At 37.9% G+C, this 26,284-nt stretch overlaps 2 protein-coding genes across 2 annotated transcripts in view; both read left to right on the forward strand.

Annotated features, from left to right (window-relative positions):
- The first annotated feature begins 1,696 nt into the window (after positions 1–1,696).
- Positions 1,697–26,284, forward strand: part of LOC102624294 (MDIS1-interacting receptor like kinase 2-like) — a 64,668-nt gene continuing 40,080 nt past the window's right edge. The window contains exon 1 of the mRNA XM_052437586.1: positions 1,697–3,801. Within this exon, the coding sequence (XP_052293546.1) occupies positions 1,785–3,801 (2,017 nt within the window). The 5' untranslated portion in view covers positions 1,697–1,784. The remainder of the gene's footprint in view (positions 3,802–26,284) is intronic.
- LOC112496726 (MDIS1-interacting receptor like kinase 2-like) lies at positions 3,819–6,070 on the forward strand. Its single transcript, XM_052437598.1, has 2 exons — positions 3,819–4,581; positions 5,537–6,070. The coding sequence occupies exons 1-2, from the start codon at positions 3,909–3,911 to the stop codon at positions 5,827–5,829; spliced, it is 966 nt and encodes a 321-aa protein (XP_052293558.1). The 5' UTR covers positions 3,819–3,908; the 3' UTR covers positions 5,830–6,070.

Raw genomic sequence — 26,284 nt, forward strand, 5'->3', positions numbered from 1 at the left:
TAAAATACCATAAATTTCAAATTTTATAGCATATAATATAAGAAAGAAAAAACAAGAGTATTTTTATGTTGGGTAAATATTTATGGGTGAGTTTTGGGATAGACATGAAAAATAAATTATAAAACAGGGATATTTTTGACATTAGCAAGTAGTTGACTTAATTCAGATTTCTCCATTAAGTAAAAAGCTAAAAAAAATAGCTTATTTTATTAAGTCAAAATTATCTAAAAAGTCTCATTAAGTTATAAAAACAAACACCTCTAATTAACTTAATTAATTAAGTTAAGTCACTTTAAGTCATTAAGTTAAAAAATAAACGCCACCTTAGTCAATTAATTTGTCCATTAATCTAGACCGCAAATGTTTATTCTATTTTCATAAGTCAACCCCAGACCTTGGGCATGGATTTTTTTTAAAAAAATTCATAATATGAGAATCTAAAAATTTAGATTTATCGTGTGTTTACTTGTGAAATCGGGAAATCGAAATTCACAGTGAGAATGATTTTGAAATTGTTATTTTCGACTTGTTAAAATGGAATGAAGAATCAGAATGAAATATGCAGGATCCACATATTTTTGAGTCAAGGAAAAGAAATTTGATTCACATGGGATTGAGAATCAAGTTTTCATTCCTTGAACTCACCATTTTCCCCCCCCCCCCCCCACATTTCATAATTTCAATTTTGTGCTCAATTAAAATGTTATTATATTAATGTAATAATAATAATGATAATTTTTAAAATAACAATAATAATCATAATAATGATAATATAATAATATTGAAAATAACAACAACAACAATAATAATAACGAAAAGTAATAATATTAATAATCACAATAATAATAATGAAAATATAATACTACTATAAATAACTATTATAATGATAGTAATAATACTTTGCAATTACTAATTTCATCATTTCACAAGCCACCTCCAGTGGCGGATCTTGGGTACCTTGCGGATCTTGTCGTTTATCATACCCACCTTTTAAAAGAAGAAGATGACGATGACGATGATGTGGTGTGTGTGCGTGTTTAGAAATGTACCTTTAGGTAGCGTTTGGTTTTAAGAAAGAGGAGGAGAGGAGGGGTAAAAAATGGAGAGGAGTGGAGAGGTAATGAGAGAATAGGAGTGCAAAAATTGATATTTATTGTTTGGTTTCAATAAAAAAAATTAAAAGGGAAAGGAATTACATGTTTTTTTTTAATTTGGACAAGTATACCCATTGGAATTTAGTGTTAAAATGTTAATATTAGCAGTAAATATAATAAAAATAATTAAACTATAAGTTAAATTAATCTATAATATAAACTAATAAGAAAACATTTGATTTTATATTATATTTTTAAGTCATTCATTATTATTTTATAATCAAAATAACTAACCAACAAGTAGTGGATGGACGACTACAAGTCGTATATCGACGTAGAAGAACATGACACACGGCTCAAACGGTGATTGATTTACTGAACTGCAACCAAAGGAACCATTTTTTGGATAATTTCAGAGCAATAATATTCAGACTACTATGTAAAAAATATCCTAATCTTGGAAAACTTTTCCACCTCCTGAAACATTGGAAAAATCTTCCCAACTTGACGCATCGACTTGTTGACCTCTCAATTGCTCTTGTGTGTGGCTTCTATAAATTTGGCGTCCAACATGCTCGTTTTCTGCACCGTTGTATGTTTTCCAAAAGCTAAGAGTCATCAAAAGATCTTTTGAATTTCAATAAAACTTCGGTTTAACTTTATTTATTTGATTGTGTTTTTGGAATATCAATGGGGTCACCAACCCTCAATACAGTTGTTCCTTCTCTTGTTTTGTTGATCCCATTTTTTGTGTTAAGTTTCTTAATAACTGTTTCTTCAGAATCTAATGAAGAAGCCGATGCTCTTCTCAAATGGAAAGCAAGCCTTCAAAACCATAACCGATCTCTCCTTTCTTCTTGGGTTAAGGACACCACTAATGTTTCATCCAAAACAAGCCCGTGTGCTTGGTATGGAATCAGTTGCAATGACGCCGGAAGAGTCGACAACATTACCCTCCCAGCTAAAGGATTAAAAGGTAAGCTTCATGATTTCTCATTCTCATTGTTTCCTCATCTTGCGTATCTTGATCTCAGCTATAATAAACTCTTCGGTACTATACCGCCTCAAATTAGTAACCTTACGAATCTCATCCACCTTTATTTCGGAGGCAATCAATTTTCAGGAAATATTCCACCAGAAGTTGGTCTTATGAGTCATTTGATGTTCCTTTACATTGATACGAACCACTTAGATGGCTCAATTCCACCAGAACTAGGTCAGTTAAGTTCTATAGTGGAGCTTTCCTTGTTCTCTAACCACCTGAACGGTTCAGTCCCTCCTTCTTTAAGTAATTTGACAGACCTCTTTATATTGTTCCTTCAAGATAATTCATTTTCTGGTTTCATTCCTCCGGACATTGGAAACTCGAAATCTATGTCCGTCCTATATTTGAGCAGTAATAAATTTAGTGGTCCAATCCCTCTTTCTTTTGGTAATTTGAGCAACTTGAATTCTTTACACCTCTATGGAAATTCAGTTTCTGGTTCTATCCCGTCAAGTTTAGGAAAATTGAAGTCTCTTTTTAATTTACAGTTGAAAGGAAATCAACTCACCGGTTACATTCCATCTTCCTTTAGGAATCTAACCGGTTTATTATCTTTACTTTTGTCTCAAAACAAGCTTTTTGGTTCCATTCCAGATGAAATAGGAAAGATGAGGTCTCTTAGCATTCTCGATTTGAGCCAAAATCAATTTAAAGGGGTTCTTCCACCATCTGTTAGTAATTTGACCAACCTAAAAGAACTAGTCCTCCTTTATAACAACCTATCCGGTTCCATTCCTCCCTTGCTTGAGAATCCCATGTTGACCCAGCTATCATTGGATAACAACCATTTTACGGGTTATTTACCGCACAATGTTTGTCGAGGTGGAGCATTACAGAAATTTACTGTTTCTGAAAACCATTTTCAAGGAACAATCCCTAAAAGCTTGAGAAATTGCACAAGCTTAATCCGAGTACGCCTTGATGGAAACAACCTTACTGGAAATATATCAGAAGCTTTGGGCATTTATCCTAACCTGACTTTCATAGATCTCAGCCGCAATAATTTTTATGGTGAAATCTCATCTAATTGGGGGAAATGCCCAAAATTAGGCGCTCTCAACATTTCGATGAATAACATTACTGGAGGTATACCGCGTGAGATTGGAAACTCGTCTCAACTACAAGCACTCGATCTTTCATTGAATCATATAGTTGGGGAGATTCCAAAGGAACTTGGGAAGTTAAATTCTCTAACCAAGCTCATTTTGAGAGGGAATCAACTGACAGGGCGTCTACCTACAGAAATCGGCTCACTCATTGAACTTGAATACCTCGACTTTTCTGCTAATAGGTTCAACAATTCAGTCCCATCAAGTCTCGGCAACTTGGTGAAATTGCACTACCTGGGCTTAAGCAACAACCACTTTGTCCAAGAATTGCCAAAGGAATTGGAGAAGCTAGTTCAACTTTCAGAATTATATGCAAGTCATAACCTCTTTGGAGGAGAGATACCATTTCAAATATGCAGTTTGAAAAGCTTGGAAATGTTGAATCTCTCCCACAATAATCTCTCTGGTTGGATTCCACATTGCTTTGAGGGAATGCGTGGTCTATCAGTCATTGACATTTCTGATAATCAATTGCAAGGCCCAGTTCCAAATAGCACAGCATTTCGGAATGCCCCAGTGGAAGCGTTAGAGGGGAATAAGGGATTGTGTGGAGGTGTGAAAGGAATGCAACCGTGCAAAGTTTTCTCGACACACAAGCAAAATTCTGGCGCCAAGTGGTTAGCGATAGTGTTCCCAGTTTTAGGAGCACTATTTGTTGCAATGGCGTTGATAGCAATTTTCATTCTTCGAAAGCGGAATTCAGACTCAGGAGACCGACAAAGTAGCAACCAGAACCCTCAGGGATTGTTTTCTATATTGAATTTGGAAGGGAAACTTGTGTACGATGAAATTGTTAGAGCAACAAATGATTTTGATGCCGAGAATTGCATTGGAAATGGTGGACACGGAAGTGTTTATAGAGCTGAGCTACCATCTGGGGAAGTCGTAGCTGTTAAGAAATTTCACTCACCACTCTCATGTGATCAGATTGCAGATCAAAAAGAATTCTTGACCGAAGTTAAGGCCTTGACAGAGACTCGACATCGAAACATTGTGAAGTTTTATGGATTTTGCTCACATGCCCGACACTCTTTTTTGGTCTATGAATTTCTTGAAAGGGGTAGCTTGGCTGCGATCTTGAGCAGTGATGCAGCAGCACAAGAACTGGATTGGAGTCAGAGAATGAATGCAATCAAAGGCGTAGCTGATGCCTTGTCTTACTTGCACCATGACTGCTTTCCTCCCATCGTCCATCGAGACATATCAAGTAAGAACTTGTTGCTGGATTTGGAATATGAAGCTCATGTTGCAGACTTTGGAATTGCTAAGTTTCTGATGCCAGACTCGTCCAACTGGACTGAATTTGCAGGCACATACGGATACGTTGCACCAGGTATTTAGTATTCGTTTGTTACCATTTTGAGTAATATTTTGGGAAATTATCAGTCATATACCCTTAAATGACACCCGTATCAAACGTGTGTGAATACTTTTTAAGTGTATCACTTATATACCCTAAGTTGAGAAAACACTTTTGTCGTCCACCAATCCGTTAACTTCCGTTAGAAAGTTAACATAATTGTGACAAATTGACTATTTTGCCCTTAAAACTCAAAATAAGGTAAAAAGATAAATTTACCCCAAAAATTAACGTAAATTTTCAATACACAATTTTTTTTTATTTTGTTATTAACAATACATTTTTTTGATTAAAAAATAAATTATTAATGGTACATATTATTAACAATTGTCCATAAAACATATCCATATTATGCCATAAAAAATTATTAACAACATATTATTTACAATTATATATATTATACCATAAAAATTTCCAGTTGGAGCTTGGAGGAGTAGATCTTCAAAAATTTAGGTTAAATTTTGGAGGAGTAGATTTGGTTGTAAAGTAATTTTTTTAGCAATTATTAACAATTATCCGATAAATAGGATGACATGTCATTTTTTACTATGTAAATGGGATGACATGTCGTTTTTTAATCAAAGTTTCGTCAATCTTAAAAGACTAAATTACCCTTATCATGTCAGCGCTTGCAAACGAAAGTTAACGAATTAGTGGACAGCATAAGTGTTTTGTCAACTTAGGATATACGAGTGATAGACTTGAAAAGTGTTCACACATGTTTGATACGGGTGCCATTTAAGGATATATGGCTGATAATTTCCCTTATATTTTTATGTTATGTGTTTCGTAACATAACAATGTACCTAGATATTGTTGAAAAATTTATGTATTACATTCATTAGACTTGTAGAATCTCACTAGTTTATGCACATTTATCTCAGAAACAGAGTAAACATTTTTTGTTTTTGGATCCTTGACCTTGCAGAGCTTGCTTACACAATGAAGATCACAGAGAAATGCGATGTGTACAGTTTTGGAGTGTTAGTGTTGGAAGTGATCAAAGGGAAGCATCCAAGAGATTTTCTTTCTTCGATTTCATCTTCATCCCTCAACACGGATATAGAACTTGATGAAATGTTGGACCCGCGTCTTCCAGCTCCATCACGCAGTGTTCAAGAAAAACTGATATCAATCATGGAGGTTGCGTTTTCATGTTTAAATAAGAGTCCGGAGTCTAGACCAACTATGAAGATAGTCAGTCAACAATTACGGACTTAACCTCAGCTGCCTTGACTAAGTCTTCATTTTCTAAGTATACTTGTAATTTGCTTGGTTTATTTTTCTCATGTGCTGTAGTTTGTTTGGTCTAGCTTTCAAGAATTAGGAGGCGTTGGTTATTACGTCATCCTTATATCCTTGGTATATGGCAGGGCCGGCTTTAAAGTATATGGGGCCTTAGGCAAAATTTTTTTGTGGGGCCTTTTTTTATTTTACAATTTTAATACTCAAAGAAATATAAAAGATTAAAAAATTTATTCGGCTTTTAACTTTCTTTTAAATTTTAATAGTAATAAAAAATATCTTAAAATTTTTCACAAACCAAACCTAAAAAAATAACCAAGAAAATATTTTTTTTACTTCCATTAAAATTATTATAAAAATAAACAAACAAATAAATAAAAATATTATTATTTTCAAATAGAATATTTAGAATAGCATAAAGTTGAGATAATGAATTGATTATGAAATATATATGCACTTTATATTTTAAGAAACTAATTTTTTTCTTTTTTACATGAATTAATGAATGTAATAATTCTCTTTGTAAAAAAAAGAGCAAGAAATCTATTTATTTATTGATTTTTATATTATATTACAAGGTTTTAATGGAAATTAAAAGGAATATTAAAAGTCAAAGAATTTAATTTTTTTAGGAAACTTAAAAGGCAAAAAATTTAAAAAAAAATTTGGAAAAACTAATAATGAATGAATTAATAGCTAAACAGTTTTATTAATTATATCTCTTGAACATTAAGGTTACCAAATATTGATTTTCTATAAAAAAAAATAATTCTTAGTTGTGGTATAACTGTTAATTATAAAGATGTCTAATAGGCTTCTCTACAATATATAATTAAAAAAAAATCTTTATTAATTAAAGAACTATTAAGAAATACAAAAAAAGAGGCGTTCAACAAATATAGGGCCTTAGGCAATCGCCTTGTTCGCCTATACTTAAAGCCACCCCTGGTATATGGTGTACTCAACTCTTTCATTTATAAATAAAATAAAGTTTGCTCATTCCTTAGAGGTTTAGTTTTTTTATTTTTTATTTTTTTGGAAAAGTTAGAGGTTTAGTTAAAAGAATGCATGGGGCAGTGGTGAGCACATTTGAGGACATGTGGAGTCTGTACAATGAAGACCAAGATTAGTAAGATAGTTTGTAATAATTAAAAAAATAATTTCTTGCGACATGTACAAAGAGGTGAACCCCTCAAATGTAAACTTGAAAGTATGTACCACTGTATGAATTAATGGGCAATTAATGGGCAAAGCTTATGTTACATTAGCTGTATGTTACAACTATAAATTTTTAAACCCTTAGAAAAGATAATAATTATTAAAAAGGTTAATAAGTTATAAAGTTTTACTTTACACCCAGACTGTTTACACCCTAAGCTACAGGATTTCAATTTTTTTTGAAGTTCTTCATTTATATTTATAGCAAAGTTGGTACCAAACTGCTCAACAATTTTTTTCTATTTTATTTAATTGAATCTCTAATCTGTTTAAGTTTATATCCATTGAGTTTTTATTCATTATATTAATAATCTCTTGGTTTAATATATTATTATCGTTAATGTTGAAGTCTTTTATGAATTGTTTAACTTTATTAAATTCTTTACTTAGTTGATCCCTTAACTTTTTAATCTTTTTATATTTCCTTCATTAAAATTATTAATTTCTAATATTTTGTTTACCCTTTCTATATCATTTATAGATAAATTTGGGTTTTCTAATTTATTTAATAAATATTGTGACATTCAATTTAATTGATTATTTCTCCACATGTTTGAATCATTGATAAGATCAAAGACTTGAAAATTTTTCAGTAGAGGCTTTGGTAATTTGTTCATTGTACCGTCTTTTTAATAATTCATTAGATTTATAAGATATTTATCACATATAATATGTCTTATAATTCATGATACTAAATGTAAATTACAAAATCTATATGACAGCATTGATGATATGTATTTAGGATGGAAAATAGATTGAATGTGTGTGTGCGTGCGCGTGTGTTAGAAGAAAAATCTAGTTTATGTCTCAAGAGAGAAAACAAATTATAAATGTAAGTGCAAAAATATATTTAAAATTTGTGGATCTTTATGAATATAATAATCATTTAAATCTTTATAAAAATATTGTAAAATTTTTTAAAATAAATGTAGAAAAGATAGATGACAAAACCATTTAATTATAAAAAATGAATGAGGACTTATTTGAAAAAATAGGTAAATATATGATCAAAAATGAAATTTTCTGTAAATATTTATCACACTTGTACTTTATTTTATGTTAAAATTATTTTTATTCACTAGATTTAAGGAATATCAAAATCAATGGCCTATATTCATTGGTTGTTTGTTACATTATTTGTAACATAAGCTTTGCCTATGGGTGGCTCTTACTTATTGATAATGTTAAAAGAAAGGAATAGATAGGGGAAAAAGAATTAAAAATTGAGGATAATTTACAATGCAGTCCTTGTGATTTAACCAAAAATCAAATAAACCACTAATAATTAGTTTTTATTTGTTTTTGTGGGGGGGGGGGGGGGGGGAATGATTTGTCTTAGCTTTGAGTAAACGATTTGAAGGAACATATCAAGGGAAAGTACGATGTGTACGGTTTCGGAGTGTTAGTATTAGAAGTGATCAAGGGAAAGCATCCAAGAGATCAGATGCTCTTTCCGCAGTTTCAGCTCCATCTTCCAATGCCACTTGATGAAATGTTCGATCCTCGGCTTCCACCTGATCCATTGTTCGACGTTCAGAGCAAGTTAGTATCAATCACGAAGGTTGCCTTTTCTTGCTTAAATGGGAATCCAGAATCCAAACCGATCATTATTGTTTGAGTTTTAAATATCTGCCTTCATTGTGCACAAGTTATTTATACGTGTCATGCTTATGCAGCCCTTAATTCGGAACAAAAGAATGTTAGTTGACAGAATTTTGCAACTAGAGGATGATGTACTTCATAGTTCATAATTAGTCTGCCTTCAACACAAAATAGAAAATTTAGTTGACAGATAGCCACAAAAGACTAGCTTCGTTTTTGCTAAAAAAGAAATAAAATCTGCTTCTATGGCCTCTGTAAATCAACCGCTTCAATGCCCCCAATTTCAAAACTATCATTGATATAGAGCCATTGAACCTGGGCTCCATATTCAACTTTTCAGAGTTCCATTTCTAGCGTGAAACTTTTGAGAGCATGGACACACTTGACACTTGTTGAGATGATTAGTCAACAGCAGCAGATCAATGGTTGAGATTCTCTTGACTAGGATTGATGAGCTGGACAAATTAGTTAGTTCGTTATTGTTGGTTTAGCTTAACCAATGTTTAATTGACAGCTGTTAAGAAGTTTGTTATTTGCTGTTAATGAATAATATAAGTTGATGAATGTGTGAATGTAATTAAAATCAATTCGAGATCAATAAAAGCTCTCTTATTCTTTTTATTTTCTTTCTCCTTTTCTGTCACTTTCCTGCTAGCCAAACACATTGTATACTTAAGATCAGTGAATTCTAAGTTGGTATCAGAGCACAGATGGCATCATCAAGTTCAAATCAAACCACAACTATTTCCTATACGTTTCCTACACCAATCAAGCTCGACAGATCAAATTATCTGATCTGGAAAATGCAAGTATTGGCATCCATTCAAGGAAATGGATTAGAAGGATACATTGATGGTTCAATCACAGCACCATACACAGATCAGAGAATTCCGAACTCTGAATTTGTGATATGGAAGCGAACTGATCAGCAGCTGCTAGGTTGGTTACTCTCTTCCATGACTGAGAGTGTTCTTAGAATCGTTCTCGGATGCAAAACTTCCTTTGAAGTTTGGAAGACTCTGGAAAAACTCTCTGGTTCACAGAACAAAACCAGAGCATTACAACTGAAGAATCAAATGATGATGACAAAGAAGAATGATTTGAGTGTTTATGACTATTTTCACAAAATGAAAGGCATAGCAGATAGTATGGCAGTAGCAGGGGCACCAATGAGTGACTATGACTTTATGATAAGTGTATTAGGAGGAATTGGTTCAGATTTCAATCCTGTAGCAGTTTTGATTACAAGAAGAGGACTAGATCTCGATTTATCAGAATCACTCTCTATGTTAATGACACATGAGGGAATGTTAGAACAACAAGCATTAGCTGAAACTATGGATGCAAATCTGGCTTTTGTTGCTAATTTTGTTCAGAAAGGAAACAATAATAAGAAAGGTTTTGGAACATACAACTCAAAATCTGGTTTCAATCAAGATGTATCAAGATCTTAAAATTCTGGATACATGATGCAAGGTAATTTTAGAGGCAATCAAGGTGGAAATTTTTATCGAGGAAGGAGAGGTGGAAGAGGAAATAATACGCATGGAGGAAGATCTTGGAATCAAGGTGGGAGAACTCAAATGCCTGGTCATTTTTCACAGCCATATCAACCTAGATGCCAAGTGTGCTTCATCATAGGACACACAGCTGCCACCTGCAAAGATAGGTTCAACAAGGATTTTATTCCAGCAAGGTATCCACATCAAAACAATTACAATCAAGGTTTCAATCAAGGCTACAGTCAAAGAAATATGTCAGCTTATTTGGCAACACCAGAAACAGTAATGGATGATGGCTGGTATCTGGACAATGGAGCAATTCACCACCTAACCAATGATCTCAACAATCTTAGCATCAGTGAACCTTATGAAGGTAATGAAAAGCTTATAATTGGAAATGGATATGGCCTTACTATTTCTCGTATAGGAAATACTCATTTAGCAGTTGGAAATCACAAATTGTTGCTAAAAAATCTTTTATTTGTGCCACACATCACCAAAAATCTTTTAAGCATTTCTAAGCTAACTTCTGATAATTCCTTGATCATTGAATTTTGTGGAAATACTTGCTTTCTCAAGGACAAGAAGAAGAGGACAGTTTTGCTGGAGGATGTGGCTATGAAGGGTCTGTATAAGCTGAAACTTGAGCCTGGAAGTAAAATTCATCAAGCCTTATTTTCTACTGTAAATAAAGAGTCATGTTCTGCTCCAATGTCCATGGTGTCACATTGTTCAGATGATTTGCAGTCTTGTTCTAGTGCAAACACTCAAGCTAAAGTTGCTCAAAATTGTCTGTTGTCTCATTCAAGTCCAGTTTCTAGCACTTCAATAAATATCTTACATAGGCAACTTGGTCATCCTAGCTCAACAGTTATGAAACATGTTCTTACTAATTGTAAACATTTACAATTCAGCAATAAAACTCAGATTCCTGATTTTTGTGATGCCTGCCAATATGGAAAAGTTCATAAATTGCATTTTAAAACAACTGTAAACAAAACAGCCTCACCACTAGAGCTTATTCATACAGAATTATGGGGTCCAACACCCATTACATCTCTCAATGGTTATAAATACTATATCAGTTTCATTGATGATTATGGTAGATATACCTGGATTTATCCTTTGAAAACCAAGTCTCAAGCTTTGTTTGTTTTTATCATTTTCCAAACTCAAGTTGAAAACCAATTTGGAACAGCCATTAAGATCCTACAGTCAGATTGGGGGGGTGAATTCAGGTCCTTTGTACCTTATCTTCAAAAACATGGAATTTTATTCAGACATCCCTGTCCTCATACACATCACCAGAATGGTAGAGTAGAGAGAAAACACAGACACCTTGTTGAGATGGGTTTAACTCTACTTGCACAAGCTGAATTACCTCTCAGTTTCTGGTGGGAAGCATTCTCCACATCTGCTTTTCTCATCAATCGATTACCAACTTCAGTTCTGTCATCCCATCAGTCTCCCTATGAATTTCTTCACAAACACAAGCCTGACTATGCTTTTTTGAGATGTTTTGGTTGTTCATGTTTTCCATATTTGAGGTTCTATAACAAACACAAATTCAATTATCATACAACAAAGTGTTTGTTTATTGGTTATAGTCCAGATCACAAAGGTTATAAGTGCCTAAGCTCCAAAGGTGTTGTCTATGTTGCTAGGCATGTTGTGTTTAATGAGTCTGAGTTTCTTTTCTCTACTGATCCTTTATTCTCTAAACAGAATTCTTCCTCTGTTTCTGAATATAGACATCCCATGTTTAAAGTATCTTCAGTGTCAGTTCCACTTCCTGATCCTTCAGGCTCAAGTGACACCATTATACAACAGCTTCAGATGCCAGCAGCTTCAGCTTCTGCCTCTTCATCTAGTTCTCAGCCATTTCATAGTTCATCACCTAATCAAGATCTACAGACACTTCATCCAAATCATAATCCATCACCAAATCAAACTATACAGTTACCTCATCCACATCATAATCCATCACATCATCAAGCTCTACAGCCCACTCATCCAATGCTCACAAGAGCAAAAGCAGGAGTGTTTAAGCCAAAGTTTCTTGCCTATTCTTCTGTTCTTAGAGAACCAGAACCTGCTACAGTCACTCAAGCTCTCTTAGATTCCAAGTGGAAGGCAGCCATGCAGGCTGAGTATGATGCACTTATGGAAAATAACACTTGGATTCTTGTACCAGCCTCTCAAGCTACTAAAATTGTTGGTTGTAAATGGTTTTTCTCATTAAGTACAATGCAGATGGTTCTGTTTCTAAGTATAAAGCACGGTTGGTAGCAAAGGGGTTTCATCAAACCCCTGGTATTGATTACTTTGAGACCTTCAGTCCTGTGGTCAAACAATCAACTGTCAGAATTATACTTAGTCTTACTGTGATGAAGGGCTGGAAAATAAGACAAATCGACATCAACAATGCTTTCCTTAATGGGGAGCTCAATGAAGATGTCTACATGTTTCAGCCTGAGGGTTTTGTTCAGTCTCCATCTGGTCATGTTTGCAAGTTGCATAAGGCTCTTTATGGTCTGAAACAGGCTCCCAGAGCCTGGTTTGATAGGCTAAGGAAAGCACTGTTGCAGTGGGGGTTTCAGAACTCCAAAGCAGACTCATCTTTGTTCATCAAACATGAATCTGGAGGTATTGTGGTTGTGTTAGTATATGTGGATGATATATTAATTACTGGAGATAACAATACAATAATTGAAACATTCATCAGATATCTTGGGGACACTTTTGCTTTAAAAGACCTTGGAGAGTTCAGCTACTTTCTTGGTATTGAGGTTACACATGCTGCAAAGGGTAGTTTACATCTTTCACAAGCCAAATATGTGAGAGATTTGCTTACAAGAACTGACATGAAAAATTGCAGAGAAAGTGATACTCCAATGAGTACAGGACAGAAACTAAGAAGAGCAGGAAATGATGATAACTTGGTTGTCAATGTTACTGAATATAGAAGCATAATTGGTGCTTTGCAGTACTTGGTGCTTACAAGACCAGAACTTGCCTTTTTAGTGAATAAGTTGAGTCAATTTCTTGCTGCACCAACTGAGAAACACTGGATTGCTTGTAAGAAAATTCTAAGATACTTGAAGGCAACTGAAGATTATGGATTATTGTTTAAAGCAGGTGATGAAATGAGGTTAACAGCATATACAGATGCAGATTGGGCGTGTGATGTTGATGACAGAAAGTCAGTTGGAGCATATTGTGTATATCTTGGGCAGAATCTTATTTCATGGTCTTCCAAGAAGCAGCAAACTGTAGCAAGGTCTAGCACAGAATCAGAATACAGAGCATTGTCAACAGCTTGTGCATAAATTGTTTGGATTCAAGCCTTACTTGGGGAACTTAAACTGAAGTGCAGCCAAATACCAATCATCTGGTGTGATAACAATGGAGCAGCAGCATTAGCAACAAATCCAGTGTATCATGCTAGAACCAAGCACATAGAATTGGATGTGCATTTCATAAGGGAAAAGGTAACGAGCAAGCAAGTGGAAATCAAGTATGTACCAAGTGAGTGGAACATTGCAGATGTGCTGACAAAGCCTATGGCTTACTCATTTTTCAATTACTATAGAGACAAGCTTAATGTTGTTCCACGACTGTTAAGCTTGAGAAGGGGTGTTGAGATGATTAGTCAACAGCAGCAGATCAATGGTTGAGATTCTCTTGACTAGGATTGATGAGCTGGACAAATTAGTTAGTTTGTTATTGTTGGTTTAGCTTAACCAATGTTTAATTGACAGCTGTTAAGAAGTTTTTTATTTGCTGTTAATGAATAATATAAGTTGATGAATGTGTGAATGTAATTAAAATCAATTCGAGATCAATAAAAGCTCTCTTATTCTTTTTATTTTCTTTCTCCTTTTCTGTCACTTTCCTGCTAGCCAAACACATTGTATACTTAAGATCAGTGAATTCTAAGTACACTAGATAACCCTCGCGAGATATGTCCCAAAATCTCCTCAACCATAATTTTGCTACAAAAGCCGATAGAATTAATGATCCTTATTAATTATGAATTACATCCTTCTTTGGTTGCACAATTTTGGATAAAGAAATTTGGACCAGTTTTGGTGTTTGGTTGAGCTTGTGTTGACTGTTAAGAGATATTCCCCTAAAATATAGGGTGGGAGCAGTTGTCCCAAATGCACCCTAAATCGATAGTTAAGATTTATTCAACATGAGTTTCACAAGGATCCCAATGAACTCTTGATCATAGATTTTGTACCCAACAAAATATGCTTATGGTTTAAAAATAAAATAAATCATGTTAATACTTTGTATCAATACTTAATGCATCGACAATCATTTTCTTGGTGCACGGACTTGTTGATAAAAAAAGTTTAATGGTTCATATGTTAGTTTACATCTGCTTAATCTGATTGGAATGAAACGAAATTAATTGTTTCTTTGTTTTAAAAAACAAATAACTATAATTTCTTGAATAGTCTATGAATTAACAAAAGAATTGTGAATGGAGTTTTGTTTGGTATTAAGGTATTGTTATCTTTAAATCACAATTATTGTGAATAATAAAACTATAACATAAAAGTAAAAGTTGACAACGTATAATAAATATAACTTTTAAATAACAGTTTTACCAAAAATAATAAAGATATTACAAGTTTCCTATCATTAAAATCAAATCATTTTAGCTAGTAAGTCACAATGATGATAGCTACAAATTCTTGTATAAATTTATTTTATATAAATTAATGTGGTATACATTTATTAGTTAGGTAAAAATATAAAATATTAAAAATAATTTATGTGAAATAAAAATAATTAATTTAATTATTTTATATAAAATAAATTTATATAAAAGATTTGTAATTAGTTTGCAAGTGACAATGATGATAATTACAAACTCTTACATAAATTTATTTTATATAAAGTAATGTGGTATAAATTTATTGGTTAAGTAAAAATATAAAATAGTAAAATTAAATTATATGAGATAAAAAATATTTAATCTAATTAATTTAATCGTTTGTATAAAATAAATTTATATAAAAGATTTGTAATTAGGTTATTGCTCTTGTAAACCAGTATCGATATGTACAGTATGCTATTTGTGTGAGTGTTCTATCCAATTTTTCCGTCCAATATGATTACTATTAAAAAAAAGAAAAACATGGACCCCATCGACGAGACCTCACGTGGGCCCAATCACATCTTTTTCATATGAAAAAACACCACCCTTACAACGACATCGTCTTTTCTTTGTCTCTCCATTCGTTTTCGTCAGCCTCCACAAACTACTAAATAGCCGCCTCATTTTCGTTCACTCCTGTCCATTGTCCACGCGTCCGGCGACGATTGCTTCTCCGGGTTCCAATCACAAGATTTTCGTCAAATGGACGTACGAGATGGGCCCCATCTCTGCGCATACCACACCGTCTATTCTCTTTGTTAAAATAATAAAACTATTTAAGAATTGGACTATTGGCACCCCTTTATTAATCTTATAAAACTCTTATTATATTATAATTATATTTAAGAATAAATATAAATAGAATTAAGTCATTTATATTTATATTTTTCTCTTTAATTTTATTTTGCTTGAACAATATAAATATCTTTTATTATTATTAAAATAATCAGAATTTAAGAAATAATCCTCTAAGCTAAAACAAAATTCTTATAATAAACAAAACAATTTAATTAAGATACAATACAGTGGAAAAATAAGTTAAATTAAATAAAATTTTGTCCCACTGCAAATAATTTTTTGAGAATTCTCAAACTAATTGCTAAACAAAAAAAATTATAGGTGGGATAAAATTGTATTAGACCCATAAAATATTCATTATTTTCTAAATGTAATATTTTTCTTTTTTTAGATTTTTCTTTAAAAATTAATTAATAAAGAAATTTTGAAGAGAGAAATACAAATATTAAGACTGAAAAAGTGAGAAAAATATTAGAAACTAAAAAATTCATAAATGAAAAAAGTATTCATTTAGAAAAAAAAAAGTATTTTTGGCATTTAATGGAATATAATTGAAAAATGGGTTTCAATAAGATTTTGAAGGGGTGCTAATAGCCTGACTTCTATTTAAAATCTCTAAATCACTCTATCTTCTCGTGGTAAATTGAATTCAACTCTTTTTTTTTATCCTTTATTTATAAACAGTAAATAAAAAAATCAAAAGAATTCAACTGAATATTCCTTTTGAGAAATTATTAAAAAAAAAATTATACAGTAGCGAACTTCCTTGCATGAGCATGACCTTAATTCAATTTATTAAACATACGTATATGTTACTTTAACATACTTTTTTCTTATAGTTTACAAAATGCAGTGCTTATTTTCTTTCGTATACCAGACAGTAGATGTGTATATTAGGTTGGAGCAAATATAATATTATAAACTCACACTATGCTGTATCATATTTGGTAAAATATTTAGTGTTAACATCTTATGACAATATTATTAAATCTTCAATGAAAAATCTTCATTGTATTAAACAATTTTTTTTGCAATATACACTATGTTTTTCATTATAATGGAAGCTGTTAAGAAAGGCTGTCTGAACTTTATATTAAGATTTTGTACTTATAAATATATAGTATGATCTAAACCTTACATGTATAAATTTTTTTCATAACTTAGCTATCTATAAAAGATTTAACAATTTCTTAATCCTTGATCATAAATATTAGCATATTATAATACAATATTAAATTTACCTTAAAGTTAATTTATTACTGTCACATTATAAATCTATAGAATTGATTTGAATTGGTAATATTATTACGCCAAGGAAAGGTATATCAAATTTGGCTCTAGAACTGCCTATTGAAGTAACATATACGTATTTTTTATGGATACATTATGTAGCAAAAAAAAAAAAGATTTTTTGCAACAAACTTGACAAATATCTAAATTGCAGTGTTGGTGATAAATAATCAATCTCTTAATCTCTTTTAGAATCCATTTGCTTTTAATCTAGATTAGAAGAAAGATGATAGATTCACGGAACTTTGGCCTTAAAAAAGCAAATAATCCAAATTAGATAAATAGTCAACCAATTAATCAAACAAACAAGGTCTCCTACATTTAATGAGAACTTGAGCTTTTGCTTTATCTCAGCAACAAGTTGAGTTTTATGTGATTTAAGATAAAAATATTAATCAAACTACAAAATTATGTCATTTAAGAAATTATATTTAAGTATTTACTTAATTAAAGTTTTAGTTAACCAACAAGTAACTTAGATTTAAGACTCTAGTTGATCTCTAATTTGAGAATGTTAATTCAGTACTTACTTAGCATTATGTGGCATTTTCTTTAAGGATTTTGAATTCTTTGATGGTTGTGTGAGTAAAATTTAAAATAATAAAAACTAATATAATTATCATGTTAATGGGACCACATCAGAGTCATTAGTTCATAAAAGAATATGAATTCGAATATCACATAAATGAAATTTGAAAAAAAACATAGATTTATTAACATCGCAGTTACAAGTTGACTTTAAATTTCTAATGAATCGGTCATAATATTATTTTTTTATGAAATACTCATATTAATATTTAAGTTATTAGATAAGGATCCAATGTTAACATTTAATAAAGTTGTGTAAATTCGATAACAAAAAAATTAAATTCAAATAAAAGTAAAATTTACATTTTGTTCAGCTAGCTTGGAATGATATAGTATTCGTATAGAGTTACAGTGTTCAATAATTATTACGACCAAAATAAAATTTTTTGATTTGCCATATCTTTCAAATATGTAATCAAATGGCAGATGTTTTAACTAAATTTGTATTATGTTGCTTTGATTTTTATGTTTGGCTAGATTCCAGCCAATTATCTTGTTATTTTTTATTGGTTATTAGGAAATAAATGAAGTCTATTATTCAGAAAAATAATTACCTGCAGAAATCGTACACCATTTTCAAAAGGTAATAATATTCCGAAATATTAAAAAAAAATGATACGCACCCACGCAAGTTCACACGTAACCCACCAAAAATTAAAAAAAGAAAAGAAAAGAAACAAGGAACACGTTCATTCAATTTATTGTGATACGATAAATGCTTAACAAAATATCATATCAATTTCACCATCAAAACTACGGTATTTAGGGGTGGGCAAAAAAAGCTGATTAATCAAAAATCAAACCGAACTGTTCGGTTTTTTTGCGGTTTTTTTACATCTAAAAAACCGAAATAGTAATTTAGTAGAAATAGTAAAATTAATCGGTTCGGTTTCAGTTTTTTAAAAAACAACCGAAAAACCGAACCAACCACAGGAAAAAACCGATTGCAAATTGAATTTTACACAATCCCTAATCTAACACATTCTTGATTCTTCTTGTTGATGCGAGATTCCGGTTCTCCTCGTTCTACGACCAGGATCTCTACTCGATCAACTTCATCACGACCAGGGGGTCTCCTCGCAAGGCTTCTTCTCCAGAGGTTCCTGCGCACACAGACAGGTCAGAGTACGCCGGTTGTTTTCCCGGCGCAAACCCTCCGACGCTCAAGTCAGATATGAAGGTTCGGGGAACACTTGCCACAAATCTTATGGCTGTTAGGTTGTTTTCTCTCTTTTAGAATTTCTTTTCTAATCTCGAAAATGCCAACCCATTTACCTTCGTTGGCTACATTTTTATAGGCTTCCTCTGAATCCCAGTTTTCCGCTTTCTTCGAGACGGTACGGGACTCTGACTGCCGCGTTATGGGCAAACGTGGGATCTTGCGTGTTACGCCACGGTTCTGGGGAAAGCATGGCTATCGTGGTTTTGTGAGATCTTGTTTCCGCTTTTTTTGGGGGACGGTATGGGACTCCGACTGCTGCGTTATGCTGCGTTATGGGCAAACGTGGGATCTTGCGTGTTACGCCACGGTTCTGGGGAAAGCATGGCTGTCGTGCCTAAATTCTCGGGCTGGAGAGCATGCCTTGCCAACTACTGTCGACCGGGTCTCCTCGCCTCTCGACCTCTAGCCGGAATGGCCTTATGCCTCTTACAGGAAATTTGCCTCGCGGATGACGTGCTCGTGGACGAGCAGGATATTTCTGCTCCTGTTCCCCCGCGCACCAGGCTTTTACGGAACACACCGGTTCGCAGAACTCTGCCATCAGATATCTGCTCACCATGCCTGGTCTCGTCGACGTATTTCTCCCAAACACCGGTCCCCCAGTTTCTGGTGTTGGGTAATGTAGTGGACCAGCAGTAGAAACTCGTTAGTACTCGCTCGCGTGGGATTGGAAAAGGCTGCCAAGAATCACGTCGCATTTAATTGCGGACGAGGTGACGTGGCAGAAATCCCCCCCTCCATTTGAATTTCAAACCGACGGTTATGACACCCTCGGGATTCGGCGCTGTAAAATGTTTCTTGTGTTGTAATTATGAGCTGATTTTCGTTTGAGAATCTGCTTGTCTTTGTCTAGACGAGCAGGTTCCGGCTTTGCTCATGGTTTTGCCACACGCCTTTGAAGATTCTTCAATGCCTGGGATTCGGCTCGCCTTCGCGCGGTCGAGCAGATCCTGGCACGCTTGGCATCTGTCTCGCCATAAAACAGGCTGTGAGACTTGGTGAGCCTTTGCATGCCTCAGGAATTTCTTCGAATGCTTTGGAGTCTGCTCGCCTTCTCGTGGTCGAGCAGATCCTGGCATGCTTGGCTTCTGTCTTGTCATAAGACAGGCTTTGAGACTTGGTGAGCCTTTGCATGCCTCAGGAATTTCTTCAAATGCTTTGGAGTCTGCTCGCCTTCTCGTGGTCGAGCAGATCCTGGCATGCTTGGCTTCTGTCTCGCCATAAGACAGGCTTTGAGACTTTGTCGAGCCTTTGCATGCCTTTGATTCTTCGAGGATTGGGATTCTGCTCGCCTTCTCGTGGCCGAGCAGATCCTGGCATGCTTGGCTTCTGTCTCGCCATAAGACAGGCTTTGAGACTTTGTTGAGCCTTTGCATGCCTTGGATTCTTCGAGGATTGGGATTCTGCTCGCCTTCTCGTGGCCGAGCAGATTCTGGCATGCTTGCCTTCTGTCTCGCCATAAGACAGGCTTTGAGACTTTGATGAGCCTTTGCATGCCTTGGGAATTTCTTCGAATGCTTTGAAGTCTGCTCGCCTTCTCGTGGTCGAGCAGATCCTGGCATGCTTGGCTTTTGTCTTGCCATAAGACAGGCTTTGAGACTTTGTCGAGCCTTTGCATGCCTTGGATTCTTCGAGGATTGGGATTCTGCTCGCCTTCTCGTGGCCGAGCCGATCCTGGCATGCTTGGCTTCTGTCTCGCCATAAGACAGGCTTTGAGACTTTGATGAGCCTTTGCATGCCTTTGATTCTTCAAGGATTGGGATGCTGCTCGCCTTCTCATGGTCGAGCAGATCCTGGCATGCTTGGCTTCTATCTCGCCATAAGACAGGCTTTGAGACTTGGATGAGCCTTTGCATGCCTTGGGAATTTCTTCGAATGCTTTGGAGTCTGCTCGCCTTCTCGTGGTCGAGCAGATCCTGGCATGCTTGGCTTCTGTCTCGCCATAAGACAGGCTTTGAGACTTGGTGAGCCTTTGCATGCCTCAGGAATTTCTTCGAATGCTTTGGAGTTTGCTCGCCTTCTCGTGGTCGAGCAGATCCTGGCATGCTTGGCTTCTGTCTCGCCATAAGACAGGCTTTGAGACTTGGTGAGCCTTTGCATGCCTCAGGAATTTCTTCGAATGCTTTGGAGTCTGCTCGCCTTCTCGTGGTCGAGCAGATCCTGGCATGCTTGGCTTCTGTCTCGCCATAAGACAGGCTTTGAGACTTTGTCGAGCCTTTGCATGCCTTGGATTCTTCGAGGATTGGGATTCTGCTCGCCTTCTCGTGGCCGAGCCGATCCTGGCATGCTTGGCTTCTGTCTCGCCATAAGACAGGCTTTGAGACTTTGATGAGCCTTTGCATGCCTTTGATTCTTCAAGGATTGGGATGCTGCTCGCCTTCTCGTGGCCGAGCAGATCCTGGCATGCTTGGCTTCTGTCTCGCCATAAGACAGGCTTTGAGACTTGGATGAGCCTTTGCATGCCTTGGGAATTTCTTCAAATGCTTTGGAGTCTGCTCACCTTCTCGTGGTCGAGCAGATCCTGGCATGCTTGGCTTCTTTCTCGCCATAAGACAGGCTTTGAGACTTGGTGAGCCTTTGCATGCCTCAGGAATTTCTTCAAATGCTTTGCAGTCTGCTCGCCTTCTCGTGGTCGAGCAGATCCTGGCATGCTTGGCTTCTGTCTCGCCATAAGACAGGCTTTGAGACTTGGTGAGCCTTTGCATGCCTCAGGAATTTCTTCGAATGCTTTGGAGTCTGCTCGCCTTCTCGTGGTCGAGCAGATCCTGGCATGCTTGGCTTCTGTCTCGCCATAAGACAGGCTTTGAGACTTTGTTGAGCCTTTGCATGCCTTGGATTCTTCGAGGATTGGGATTCTGCTCGGCTTCTCGTGGCCGAGCAGATCCTGGCATGCTTGGCTTCTGTCTCGCCATAAGACAGGCTTTGAGACTTTGATGAGCCTTTGCATGCCTTGGGAATTTCTTTGAATGCTTTGGAGTCTGCTCGCCTTCTCGTGGTCGAGCAGATCCTGGCATGCTTGGCTTCTGTCTCGCCATAAGACAGGCTTTGAGACTTTGTCGAGCCTTTGCATGCCTTGGATTCTTCGAGGATTGGGATTCTGCTCGCCTTCTCGTGGCCGAGCCGATCCTGGCTTGCTTGGCTTCTGTCTCGCCATAAGACAGGTTTTGAGACTTTGATGAGCCTTTGCATGCCTTTGATTCTTCAAGGATTGGGATGCTGCTCGCCTTCTCGTGGCCGAGCAGATCCTGGCATGTTTGGCTTCTGTCTCGCCATAAGACAGGCTTTGAGACTTGGATGAGCCTTTGCATGCCTTGGGAATTTCTTCGAATGCTTTGGAGTCTGCTCGCCTTCTCGTGGTCGAGCAGATCCTGGCATGCTTGGCTTCTGTCTCGCCATAAGACAGGCTTTGAGACTTTGTCGAGCCTTTGCATGCCTTGGATTCTTCGAGGATTGGGATTCTGCTCGCCTTCTCGTAGCCGAGCCGATCCTGGCATGCTTGGCTTCTGTCTCGCCATAACACAGGCTTTGAGACTTTGATGAGCCTTTGCATGCCTTTGATTCTTCAAGGATTGGGATGCTGCTCGCCTTCTCGTGGCCGAGCAGATCCTGGCATGCTTGGCTTCTGTCTCGCCATAAGACAGGCTTTGAGACTTGGATGAGCCTTTGCATGCCTTGGGAATTTCTTCGAATGCTTTGGAGTTTGCTCTCCTTCTCGTGGTCGAGCAGATCCTGGCATGCTTGGCTTCTGTCTCGCCATAAGACAGGCTTTGAGACTTGGTGAGCCTTTGCATGCCTCAGGAATTTCTTCGAATGCTTTGGAGTTTGCTCGCCTTCTCGTGGTCGAGCAGATCTTGGCATGCTTGGCTTCTGTCTCGCCATAAGACAGGCTTTGAGACTTGGTGAGCCTTTGCATGCCTCAGGAATTTCTTCGAATGCTTTGGAGTCTGCTCGCCTTCTCGTGGTCGAGCAGATCCTGGCATGCTTGGCTTCTGTCTCGCCATAAGACAGGCTTTGAGACTTTGTCGAGCCTTTGCATGCCTCAGGAATTTCTTCGAATGCTTTGGAGTTTGCTCGCCTTCTCGTGGTCGAGCAGATCCTGCCATGCTTGGCTTCTGTCTCGCCATAAGCCAGACTTTGAGACTGGGTGTGCCTTTGCGTGCCTCAGGAATTTCTTCGAATGCTTTGGAGTCTGCTCGCCTTCTCGTGGTCGAGCAGATCCTGGCATGCGTGGCTTCTGCCTCGCCATAAGACAGGCTTTGAGACTTTGTCGAGCCTTTGCATGCCTTGGATTCTTCGAGGATTGGGATTCTGCTCGCCTTCTCGTGGCCGAGCCGATCCTGGCATGCTTGGCTTCTGTCTCGCCATAACACAGGCTTTGAGACTTTGATGAGCCTTTGCATGCCTTTGATTCTTCAAGGATTGGGATGCTGCTCGCCTTCTCGTGGCCGAGCAGATCCTGGCATGCTTGGCTTCTGTCTCGCCATAAGACAGGCTTTGAGACTTGGATGAGCCTTTGCATGCCTTGGGAATTTCTTCGAATGCTTTGGAGTCTGCTCGCCTTCTCGTGGTCGAGCAGATCCTGGCATGCTTGGCTTCTGTCTCGCCATAAGACAGGCTTTGAGACTTGGTGAGCCTTTGCATGCCTCAGGAATTTCTTCGAATGCTTTGGAGTTTGCTCGCCTTCTCGTGGTCGAGCAGATCCTGCCATGCTTGGCTTCTGTCTCGCCATAAGACAGGCTTTGAGACTTGGTGAGCCTTTGCATGCCTCAGGAATTTCTTCGAATGCTTTGGAGTCTGCTCGCCTTCTCGTGGTCGAGCAGATCCTGGCATGCTTGGCTTCTGTCTCGCCATAAGACAGGCTTTGAGACTTTGTCGAGCCTTTGCATGCCTTGGATTCTTCGAGGATTGGGATTCTGCTCGCCTTCTCGTGGCCGAGCCGATCCTGGCATGCTTGGCTTCTGTCTCGCCATAAGACAGGCTTTGAGACTTTGATGAGCCTTTGCATGCCTTTGATTCTTCAAGGATTGGGATGCTGCTCGCCTTCTCGTGGCCGAGCAGATCCTGGCTTGCTTGGCTTCTGTCTCGCCATAAGACAGGCTTTGAGACTTGGATGAGCCTTTGCATGCCTTGGGAATTTCTTCGAATGCTTTGGAGTCTGCTCGCCTTCTCGTGGTCGAGCAGATCCTGGCATGCTTGGCTTCTGTCTCGCCATAAGACAGGCTTTGAGACTTGGTGAGCCTTTGCATGCCTCAGGAATTTCTTCGAATGCTTTGGAGTTTGCTCGCCTTCTCGTGGTCGAGCAGATCCTGGCATGCTTGGCTTCTGTCTCGCCATAAGACAGGGTTTGAGACTTGGTGAGCCTTTGCATGCCTCAGGAATTTCTTCGAATGCTTTGGAGTCTGCTCGCCTTCTCGTGGTCGAGCAGATCCTGGCATGCTTGGCTTCTGTCTCGCCATAAGACAGGCTTTGGGACTTTGTCGAGCCTTTGCATGCCTTGGATTCTTCGAGGATTGGGATTCTGCTCGCCTTCTCGTGGCCGAGCCGATCCTGGCATGCTTGGCTTCTGTCTCGCCATAAGACAGGCTTTGAGACTTTGATGAGCCTTTGCATGCCTTTGATTCTTCAAGGATTGGGATGCTGCTCGCCTTCTCGTGGCCGAGCAGATCCTGGCATGCTTGGCTTCTGTCTCGCCATAAGACAGGCTTTGAGACTTGGATGAGCCTTTGCATGCCTTGGGAATTTCTTCAAATGCTTTGGAGTCTGCTCAACTTCTCGTGGTCGAGCTGATCCTGGCATGCTTGGCTTCTTTCTCGCCATAAGACAGGCTTTGAGACTTGGTGAGCCTTTGCATGCCTCAGGAATTTCTTCAAATGCTTTGGAGTCTGCTCGCCTTCTCGTGGTCGAGCAGATCCTGGCATGCTTGGCTTCTGTCTCGCCATAAGACAGGCTTTGAAACTTGGTGAGCCTTTGCATGCCTCAGGAATTTCTTCGAATGCTTTGGAGTCTGCTCGCCTTCTCGTGGTCGAGCAGATCCTGGCAAGCTTGGCTTCTGTCTCGCCATAAGACAGGCTTTGAAACTTGGTGAGCCTTTGCATGCCTCAGGAATTTCTTCGAATGCTTTTGAGTCTGCTCGCCTTCTCGTGGTCGAGCAGATCCTGGCATGCTTGGCTTCTGTCTCGCCATAAGACAGGCTTTGAGACTTTGTCGAGCCTTTGCATGCCTTTGATTCTTCGAGGATTGGGATTCTGCTCGCCTTCTCGTGGCCGAGCAGATCCTGGCATGCTTGGCTTCTGTCTCGCCATAAGACAGGCTTTGAGACTTTGATGAGCCTTTGCATGCCTTGTGAATTTCTTCGAATGCTTTGGAGTCTGCTCGCCTTCTCGTGGCCGAGCAGATCCTGGCATGCTTGGCTTCTGTCTCGCCATAAGACAGGCTTTGAGACTTTGATGAGCCTTTGCATGCCTTGGGAATTTCTTCGAATGCTTTGGAGTCTGCTCGCCTTCTCGTGGCCGTGCCGATCCTGGCATGCTTGGCTTCTGTCTCGCCATAAGACAGGCTTTGAGACTTTGATGAGCCTTTGCATGCCTTTGATTCTTCAAGGATTGGGATGCTGCTCGCCTTCTCGTGGCCGAGCAGATCCTGGCATGCTTGGCTTCTGTCTCGCCATAAGACAGGCTTTGAGACTTGGATGAGCCTTTGCATGCCTTGGGAATTTCTTCGAATGCTTTGGAGTCTGCTCGCCTTCTCGTGGCCGAGCAGATCCTGGCATGCTTGGCTTCTGTCTCGCCATAAGACAGGCTTTGAGACTTTGATGAGCCTTTCCATGCCTTGGGAATTTCTTCGAATGCTTTGGAGTCTGCTCGCCTTCTCGTGGCCGAGCCGATCCTGGCATGCTTGGCTTCTGTCTCGCCATAAGACAGGCTTTGAGACTTTGATGAGCCTTTGCATGCCTTTGATTCTTCAAGGATTGGGATGCTGCTCGCCTTCTCGTGGCCGAGCAGATCCTGGCATGCTTGGCTTCTGTCTCGCCATAAGACAGGCTTTGAGACTTGGATGAGCCTTTGCATGCCTTGGGAATTTCTTCGAATGCTTTGGAGTCTGCTCGCCTTCTCGTGGTCGAGCAGATCCTGGCATGCTTGGCTTCTGTCTCGCCATAAGACAGGCTTTGAGACTTGGTGAGCCTTTGCATGCCTCAGGAATTTCTTCGAATGCTTTGGAGTTTGCTCGCCTTCTCGTGGTCGAGCAGATCTTGGCATGCTTGGCTTCTGTCTCGCCATAAGACAGGCTTTGAGACTTGGTGAGCCTTTGCATGCCTCAGGAATTTCTTCGAATGCTTTAGAGTCTGCTCGCCTTCTCGTGGCCGAGCAGATCCTGGCATGCTTGGCTTCTGTCTCGCCATAAGACAGGCTTTGAGACTTTGTCGAGCCTTTGCATGCCTTTGCTTCTTCGAGGCTTGGGAGTCTGCTCGCCTTCTCGTGGCCGAGCAGATCCTGGCATGCTTGGCTTTTGTCTCGCCATAAGACAGGCTTTGAGACTTTG

Source organism: Citrus sinensis, chromosome 3, assembly GCF_022201045.2.
Source record: "Citrus sinensis cultivar Valencia sweet orange chromosome 3, DVS_A1.0, whole genome shotgun sequence".
In the NCBI taxonomy this organism is placed as follows: Eukaryota; Viridiplantae; Streptophyta; class Magnoliopsida; order Sapindales; family Rutaceae; genus Citrus; species Citrus sinensis.

Coding starts and splice junctions, on each gene's coding strand:
- LOC112496726 (XM_052437598.1), top strand. CDS start 3,909: ATGGCGTTGATAGCAATTTTCATTCTTCGAAAGCGGAATTCAGACTCA. Junction 4,582..5,536: donor ATACGGATACGTTGCACCAG/GTATTTAGTATT, acceptor TTGACCTTGCAG/AGCTTGCTTACACAATGAAG.